Source organism: Anneissia japonica, unplaced genomic scaffold (assembly GCF_011630105.1).
Source record: "Anneissia japonica isolate Jap-2015-1 unplaced genomic scaffold, ASM1163010v1 scaffold287847_len925385_cov155, whole genome shotgun sequence".
Lineage (NCBI taxonomy): Eukaryota > Metazoa > Echinodermata > Crinoidea > Comatulida > Comatulidae > Anneissia > Anneissia japonica.
Genome location: NW_022731638.1, coordinates 356,536 through 366,040, shown reverse-complemented (window position 1 = coordinate 366,040; position 9,505 = coordinate 356,536). Strand labels below are relative to the sequence as shown.

Genomic DNA, 9,505 nt, shown 5'->3' with positions numbered 1-9,505 from the left:
TCTGCCATGGCAGATCTCCTGGAAATTACTTCTTCCAACTTTGGACCCCTGTCTTTTATAAACAAGAGAATATGGTTGAAGTGAAATTATTAGCATTCATTAATTTGTATTTATTTAATATAAGATTTATAATAGTGCACATATCTAGAAAATCGTAAGGTGCTGGATATGTGCACTATATAAATCCTATATTAAATACAACATTTTTTTACTGGTCATTGAATAAAGAATCAATAATACACAACATGCAACCATCTTCGCTCCCTGGGCATTATTCCTAGATGCATGTAATCTGCGAGTACTACTGTACTGATTCCATTCCAATCATTCACCTCCTACCAGGTTCACAATATACTCCTGGGGTTTAGAGAGCTAATGCAGATAAAGTGTCTTGCCCAAGGATTAGTGGCGGCTCTAGGAGATGTGTATAAGAGACAGGGGCTAAGCTGCCCGACAGGGGGACTTGGGGTCATAGGCCCAAGCTGGAAGAAGATTTTGAGAGGGTGTTCCCCCTCCCAAATGATATTGTTTTAAGAATAGGAACCTCTGGATGGCCAGAAATGACACTCTCTGATTGCGACAGACATGTGTTGACTTGGCGTGGCCTATTTTTATATATTTTTTAGTCCAACTGCCTAACGAGCTCTGTCTGCTGGCACCGCCGCTGCAAAGGATAGCAGTGTGATGATTGAAAGCCCCACACCTTACATGATGGGATTAGGTTTATACATTACTAAATACATACCATGTTCTGAGGAATCTGTTGTGCAATCAGCAGTGTTCCCCTTGAAATCCAATTTTGTATCATCATCCTGGTTCAATTTTGTGTAAACCACAGAGGTTGAACACTCTTTACTTTGACAATTGTTTTCAAACTTGTCTTCATTATGTCTTAAGAAGCAATCTCGTCTCCCACCTTCTTCAGACATTCGAAAATTTGGAAAATTACTTAATCGCATATGGTCATTCTCAATGATTGAATGCCGAGATGGGGAGATCAACAGTGCTGAATTGTTTCTGCAATGCGAGACAAGTACAGAGGTGCTGTGATGAGACTGCTGTGAGAGTTGAGGTAACGTAACTCCATGTGAAAATGGACGTATCGTAGAAGAGGTTTTCTGATCTCTAGTATTACCTATATCAAGTCCATAATTAGAAGTTGCTGGCTGACACAGTCTTGTGGCCAATCCATTACCTCTCAGCGTAAACATGGATGGAGCAGAAGTAAATGACGTAGCTGATCCTATTCTCTTTGTTGTGTAGCCTAATATTCCAACAGTTGCGCCGCTCATAATGTACGAGTTATTGGCTAATTCCAAAAGTTCTATTTCAAAAATCTTTTTTTTTGTCAATTTGTAGACACGATATATGGCTTGGCCTAGCTTATGGGCTACTGAATTTTATCAACTTCAGACTAAGTAATGATGATTGATAACAAATGTTTCAAGAGAGCAAAGTCCATAAAAAAAGATAAGATTAAAAAAAAAAATGAATCAACAATTATTTGGTTGCACACATGGTTAAAGAAGATGTAGGCAACTCAGTAGTCCTTTTGGCAGGTTTAGGCATAAGCCTAGCTTAGAAAACATACGCCCGGCCCGGCCCCCCACTGTTGTTGTGTCTCGTCCGATATGTAAGTGGAGGCATGGACTAGGCAATACTGCTGTTAAATGCCCATGCGACAATGCCTAGCTGAGCACTAGCCAAACGGTAAAAAAGGGTAGCCTAGCTAGGCCTCCTACACTGACTACTGTAATATAATAGTATAGTTTTTCTACACACTCCCGTGTCCGACGGTATGCTGAAAATTAGCCGGAAAATCGCCTTTATTATGCTAGTCGATTATTTGTTTTCTTTGTCTCTTGAACACACATCAGTTGTTTATACTTGTTTCCTTTTTATAACTTTCATAAGCAGAGACATTTTCATCGACCACGTACCGGTACACTAAACACAGTTGTGAATACCTAGGCTATCCTGACTTTGTTTATGTTTTGACTGTAGCTAGGAAACATGAATATTCATTAGAAATTTGTTAACGCCTCTTTTTGATATCAAATAGATTCGTTTTCATTATAGTTTTGCACCATATAAAAATTAAAATGTTATCTTAAATAATATTAAAATAAACATTCAAATAATTAATTTTATTTGTATGCAACTTTTTTAATTTAATTAATTTATTTCTCAAAAGGTCTTAAGGAAACCGATACTAATGACGTGTAAGTTCAAAGGGTACAGATGCCATGTGTTTTTTGTTGAACATTGTATCGCGAAGGAAAAATGAGGCCTTTAACAGAAGAAGAGACGAAGATTTTCTTTGAAAAACTTTCTAAATAGTAAGCTTTTCATACACTTAAATAAACATGGCAGTTTCATCACAGGGTCAGATTAAGTGTGTAGGGCTAGGCATAGCTTGTTGTTAGAATAATAGAGCCTAGGCTAGCAGGCTACGTACGGGAAGTGAAGAAATTTATAAGTAGGCCAAGGCTAGCTACTATTGGTATTAACTAATGCTAGCCTATATATTACAGTTACTACACTAGTTTAGGCCTAGTGTACTTCTCTAGGTTTAGGCCTATGTTATCCCTCTTCTCTGGACTGTCTCATCATAATTGGTAAACAAAAAGTAAATAACCTAGGCCTACATATAATAACGGCACATAAACAAATTATCAGATATCACTTTCAATTTGTTTTTTAAAAAGAATTGTGAGGGCGGGTTTTTTTTATTTATTTAATTTTTTGGGTGGTGGTGGGATTATACCCGGGGATTCCTGTGTGCATGAACAGAACAAACATGACATCGCATTAATTTTTTGTGTGGAACTGAAAAAAAAATCTAATTTCAGTCTTATTTTACATTTTTTTCATGTTTAGGAATGTCTAAACTCACTTCAACTAGCAATTTCGTATTACGTTTATAATTCTTATACAGTATACATATATAAAAATCAGATTTTTCTTAACTTAAATTTGCCGGGAATGGGGCTTTAAACAAGTGATATGATAATATATTCAATTCCACTGTATTTTTTTATCTAGGCCTACAGTATAATAAAATCCTTCACTACTATTTGTAACAGTATAGTATATAGTATAGTATATTTTTCTAGTTCTATGAAGCTTCGTTTTTAAATATATTTAACAGCATCGGTGAAAACATCAAGATGTTGATTGATCGTCCTGATGGGACTTACTGCTTCCGTTTCCATAGGGAGAGGGTTTACTATGTGAGGTATGCTATTTAAAAGATCAGCATTTATAGATAAATAATATTAATATTATTAATTTTTTCATTTGTCTGTTTATACCGTACTCGCACGAATAAGCGCCCCATTTGAAGAAGCGCCCCTCTCAAATAAGCGCCCATCCTAACTCAAAAATTTCCTTAAGTGCCCCGTTTGAATAAGCGGCCACTTCTAATTTGAATAAACGCCACCTCAATAATATTATAAGATTTTTTTTTTAGCAAGTCAATAATCCAATCCAATCCTGGAGCTGTGGTTGTTGGCATGATTTGAGCTGCAGAGTGGAATAACATTCTTCTTTGGTCAATATAAAATGAGGATGTTTCTCTTGGACCGATGAGAGCTCCGATCCCTGGACAGTATATTCTCAATTTTTCTCTTCTTATATATTTGTCTAGGCCTAGTCCAACTCCTCTTTTTCTTTTTCTGACAATTTGCACCTCTAGGACATTCTCATCTGAGTTTTCAAGTAAACCTGCAATGATCCTGCCATCCTGCTAATCTCAGTTGGCCGATGGCCAACAAGCTAACCATTACCCACCACCGCTAATTGCATCTGCTAATTCTGCTGTTATGTAAATATTCAAAGCATTCTTGTCATGAGCCATGTTCTCTGGAGGATTATCTTTTCCTCCGCACCACCATTTGTAATGTTCTTATATACAGTAATAATTTTTCATTCAAAAAGTGCCTCTTGAATTTAATAAGTTCCCATAACAACCCCTCGATTTTCATCTATTTCCATAAGCGCTCCCTCAATTTCCACTCTGTTTTTTAATAAGCGCCCTGTTTTAATAAGCGCCCCCTTTGAATAGGCGCCCCTCAGAAAGTGCAAAAAATATTGTAAGCGCCCAGGTGCTTATTCGCAAGAGTACGGTACATTGTAACAAAATTTGTCAATCATGTTTTTTAATTGCGCAGACGTTACCTCAAAAACTAGCTAAAGTTTGTGTGGCAAAATCAATAGAAAAATTGGTGCGCACATTCGTAATTACTTACACAATACATTAGTTATATGTTCAGATTAGGTTAAAGCTACGTTCACATCAAGCCCGGAAAAAATCGTGAAAAATGGGTTCAGTGGTAAAGAATAAGACCGTTCACATCAAATTCGTACGATTTCCAATCCGGACTCCGCATTTGGACCGATGGATCTGAGAGCCATTTGTATCCTGAAATCGTACGTTTTTTTCTTGAACCAATCAGCAACAAGCTTGGTTGGTTCCAACCAATTGAACGCATACGTACTTAACCCGAACAACCGTGTTCCGTGCGCGATGTGAATGCAGCATTCAGAAAACGTAGCAACTAACGATTTTTTGTCCGGGCTCGGACCAGATCCGGGCTTGATGTGAACGTAGCTTAAAGCCTAATTTTCAGCAAAATCTGTGTGGAAATCAGTCCTTATTTTCCGAAATGCACTAGGGCAAATTTTTGCGCTGCGGATCTATTCCCCATGCAGGCCTTAATTTACCGTGTGATACCAGTATATAATTTATGTGCATGTACTTAAAAAGCACATTCCATTACATTTGTTTAACTCTACTATACAGTATTGTCTATAATGTTTCCTCAAGTTTGTATGTTACAGAAATCTTTATTTATTTGTGATTAATTATCATGTTCCAGTGAACTCATCATGAAGAGGGCAGCTAACATCAGCAGAGAGAATTTAATCAGCTTTGGATCCTGTTTTGGAAAATTTACAAAAACAATGAAGTTCAGGTTACATGTGACAGCATTAGATTTTCTTGCACCGTATGCAAAAGTAAGTTGGTAGGGTAATAATTTTGTAGTGTGTACTGTATGTTGGGTAACAGTGGTGTTGGCAGCGTTGGTAAGTTGTTGGTATGTCGGTAACACTGAAATTCAGGTTGTGTGTGACACCATTAGATGTCCTTGCACCATATGCAAAAGTAAGTTGGTGAGGTGTACTGTAGGTTGGGTAATTTAGTTGGTGTGCAGGTTGGTACTGTAGTGGTTTTGGCAACGATGGCAAGTTGTTGGTATGTTGGTAACAATGAAACTCAAGTTATGTGACAGCAGATTTCCTTGCAACATTTACAAAAGAAAGTTGGTGTAGTAGTCCGAAGTTTGGGTGTTCGGTTCAATTCGTCCCTTCTCATGAAAAGCCATGTGAAATCTGTATGTTTCTTAGCAGTCTTGGGTATTAGAAAAATCGGCAGCATCCGTAAATTTCTGGACGATAGGTTTGCTGCAACACTGGTCCATGCATTTGTAACATCGAGGCTGGATTATTGCAATAGTCTACATTACAAACTTCCTAAATCGTACATTTTAAAATTGCAACATGTCCAAAATACCGCTCCACGACTTTTCTCGCGCTCCAATTCTTACATTGCTGACCATTACAGTAATTAACAAATTTTTTTGAAGATCCTACTACAGTACCTACATACAAGTCTATACAGAATCTTTCTCCATCGTATTTATCAGAGATCATCATTCTCCACTCATCTACCGGCGCGGAAACTTAGATCATCATCAGAGCTTAATCTTGAATTTCCTAAGGTGAAGATGAGTTATGGTGCTCGCTCTTCTGCCCCAAAATTTTGGAATGGTCTTCCTCAACATATCAGATTGGCTGATTCTATTGAGTCTTTCAAAACCTTTTTTAAAACCTTTCTTTTTAACAACACAGAATTCTCATGATTTGTCTCCTCATCTTGAAAGCCTTTAGAGCTGAAGAATGTGCTATCGTTTATTGGGTGTCCAGGGCTGGGCCTCAGCTGTTCCTTACTCAAGACAACGGCGTTGTCTTTTGCAGTGCACGGTAGTAGAGGCATAGACTTATTCTAAGGTGGAAGCTACCGGAACCCAGCATACTGCCTAATAGAGCACCACTCTGGTGTGACAGCGACATTGTTTCAACATCAGTGGGTAGAGCCCTGTTATGGATACCTATGCCGATAGTGCTCTTGGTTTAAGTAGAATTTATTTATTGCTTGTGTTCCTTTGCTGTAAAGTGCATTGAGGCTTTTTGTGGAATGAGCTTTAAAATAACTGATTTATTATTATTATTATTATTATTATTATTATTATTATTATTATTAGGGTGGTAAGTTAGTGGGTGTCTAGGTTCATATTGTAGTGGTATTGGTAGCGATGGTAAAGTTGTTGCCAGTATGTTGGTAACAATGAAATTCAGGTTTCGTGACAGCCTTAGATTTCCTTGCAACATTTTCAAAAGTAAGTTGGTGTTACTAGTAGGGTGGTAATTTAGTGGGTATGTAGGTTGGTACTGTAGTGGTGTTGGTAGTGATGGTAAGTTGTTTGTACAGTATGGGTTATAGATTAATAGTTTTAAATATTGATAGCAATGGTACACACTGTTAGTTCAAGGGATTTGTTAGAAGGGAGGGGTAGGTAGGTTACATAGGCAAAATACATACCGTAGCCAGTTCGCAAAATACAGTATGTAGACAGTAGTGTTGATGCCGCTGGCGATAAAAACTACAATGGCCAACCGTGAACTGCAGTACTCAGTATTTGGTATTTATGATAGTACAATGTTAAATATTCTTTTGTATTTATAGTAAGATAATAATATTAGTAGGAAAAGTGCGTGAACAGCACATGTTAAAAACTAAAAAATCCCAGCCAAATAATGGACTATTTTTCATTAGTGATTTACTGTGGTAAAAACGACACAAGCAGCACCACACTACAAGTATTTTCTAGTTATAAAATTTTATGTTTAATATCTCTTCAAAATTATTTTGATAAGAAGTAAGAAAAGAAAAAAAATTGTAGATTTTGTAATTTGAAGTATCACTTTGTAAAATGAGCCTCTATCTTTTATTGTTTATCTTTTGCAAAGAAGTCATAGAGTGCTATATTCTCACATAATGTTCTCAATTTCATTACATATCAAAATTAAAATTCTAGTCCAGAGCACCTCTTTAAACACAGGGTATTTCAGCTATTACAAAATGATAAAAAGTTATTCATTTGAATGTAAAGTACATTTTCTTTGCTGTTAGTTCAAAGTGTGGGTGAAGCCAGGCTCAGAGCAGTCCTTCCTGTATGGAAATCATGTATTGAAAAGTGGCCTAGGAAGAATTACAGAGAACACTGCAAAATATCAAGGTGTCATTGTATATTCAATGTCTGATATTCCACTGGTAAGATCATTATTTGCTTGAATATTTAAACAATTTTAATGTATTGTTCATTGCTTCAATTTCTATTGTCCATAGAAGATCATTTCAGTTGCGTCCAATTTTGTTTTTTTTTTGTTTTTGTTTTTTATAAGTATTCATATATTTGTGAAAATAAATGCCAATCTCTTCTCAAGCATGAATGCCCTAGCATAATGTAGCTGACTTGTTGATCAAGTCCTTACCAGCATTCATTGTATTATGTAAACCTTTTGATTTATAAGACTGATGTGTTGCCCTACCTGACAAATACTCAGTACGTTCCCAAATACTATACTTGTGAATAAAATTTGCAAGTTATTCAGGTGAGAATGTAACCTACAACCTCCAGATAACTAGCCTGGTGTTCACTAGACCACAGAGTTTCTGCTTTGTGACTAGTGTTGAATCCGATCCACAAGTTGCCCATTAAAATGCAAGTTTATAATTATTGTTTAATGAAGTTTATGGGTACTTAATAATACAAAATTTAGAACTGAAACTTAGTTTCTGTGGTAATCCATTCCATAATTATAGAGACTATGGAAATATCTTTCTGATGTGATCTGGTACATGAGCAATATGAATACTATGGTATACTGTATGTATTTTTTTTCCCATAGGGATTTGGTGTAGCATCAAAATCAACTCAGGAGTGTAGACACACAGACCCTATATCAATTGTTGTTTTTCATCAAGCAGATATTGGAGAGTATCTTAGAAACGAGGAAACATTGACTTGAACACCAACGTATAAAAAAACTGATAAACATCTGAGCAAGTTGTACTCTATTCAAGGATTAAACATCAGTGACTTCTGCTATAGACAGATCCAATTAGAAGAGGGCGCTCTCCACTGGCACCGCCATTGCTGGGGACATCCTTTGGCCCTCCTGTGTGCATGTCAGGTAGATTATGATAAAAACAAAATACTTAATGTACTATAGATCTGAAATGTACATTTTATAGCAGATGATGCATAAAAATCCCCCACTGAATCCTCAGCTATGGCATCTGTAGAGGGCGATTAATTACTCTGGATCGATCAGTCTATACTCAACACTGATGACAACTGAATGTTATAATTTTGTAATAAGCATCTCTCCTAGCTCTCTACTTCAATCAAGCATTATTCACACCTTCTTTGTTTCAAAGGAAAACAATAGATCACCGACAATTACCAACTCTATTTAACACCAACATAAGTCGTCTTTTATCATTCTCCTGATGACGGTCAGAGCAATCTTACCGAAACGTCGAGACAACCAACCAGTGGTTTTTACCTTTAATAAAAACCATATTCTTTTATTTTATTTTACACATGGTGTACCGAAAGTTTGTTTTATGTTTATTGATATTCGCCATGCAAACCTTCAAGAAATATTAAGCATCCATTTATTATAGCATCCTGGACTGATTTATCATTGCATAAGCTAATATTGAATTTGTGGATATTACAGCACAACATCAGTGATGGTTAGCTACTGTCTGTATCGTCAAACACGTGCCGACCAATCTCGGCCGGCCATCCTTAGATTCCCCAATTTGCATTGTTGACACACTGTGAAATGGATCAAGCTATGTTTTAGTTGAAGCTTCAAGTATTTCATGGCATATACATTAAACACTGTATACCGTAAATGCTCAAATAAGCGCCACGGAGCTTATCAAATTTATGGAGGCTTTAGTGCGGCGCTTATTCAAGAGTGGTGCTTATTCTAGAGCAGTGCCTATATAATAATATTGTTGTGCTATTTTCAAAACCCATGCCATGTTCACAACCTCGCTCATTCCCTTAGTTCAGTAGGCCTACCGTAGGTCCCACGTTATCATAAATAATTGTTTATATAAAGAAATGCTTGTGTCTTCATTGTGTTATTAGTTAGTCATTTTAACACTGTATACATTGTATTTAAAACCTTGTTTCTCAAAGTGTTTCATTACACAGAGGGTAACTCTCGATTAAGTGCCGCAGCGATTATTTGGTAGTGGCACTTAGCTTTGAAAATCAAGTTTGGTGCGGCCCTTATTTAAGCATTTACAGTAATGTATGTTTGGGGTTGATTTCAATAAAAAGAAAATCGTACTCAATTA

General features: G+C 36.6%; 1 protein-coding gene across 2 annotated transcripts; it reads left to right on the top strand.

The window, feature by feature from the left end:
- Window positions 1-2,216: 2,216 nt before the first annotated feature.
- On the top strand, window positions 2,217-9,505 carry LOC117115484 (60S ribosome subunit biogenesis protein NIP7 homolog). 2 transcript variants are annotated; one of them, XM_033259327.1, is made up of 5 exons: window positions 2,217-2,339; window positions 3,152-3,238; window positions 4,881-5,019; window positions 7,256-7,396; window positions 8,035-9,505. In XM_033259327.1, exons 1-5 carry the CDS (start codon window positions 2,284-2,286, stop codon window positions 8,152-8,154), a joined length of 543 nt encoding a protein of 180 aa, XP_033115218.1. In that variant the 5' UTR covers window positions 2,217-2,283; the 3' UTR covers window positions 8,155-9,505. The 2 variants fall into 2 exon arrangements, with proteins under 2 accessions (XP_033115218.1, XP_033115219.1); XM_033259328.1 differs by having other exon boundaries at window positions 2,290-2,339; window positions 3,117-3,238.

What these genes read in the sequence shown, in the direction of transcription:
- LOC117115484 (XM_033259327.1), top strand. Translation starts at nt 2,284, where the DNA reads ATGAGGCCTTTAACAGAAGAAGAGACGAAGATTTTCTTTGAAAAACTT. An exon ending in TTTGAAAAACTTTCTAAATA is followed by an intron (nt 2,340 to 3,151) that starts GTAAGCTTTTCA and finishes TATATTTAACAG; the next exon opens with CATCGGTGAAAACATCAAGA. An exon ending in TTCTTGCACCGTATGCAAAA is followed by an intron (nt 5,020 to 7,255) that starts GTAAGTTGGTAG and finishes CTTTGCTGTTAG; the next exon opens with TTCAAAGTGTGGGTGAAGCC.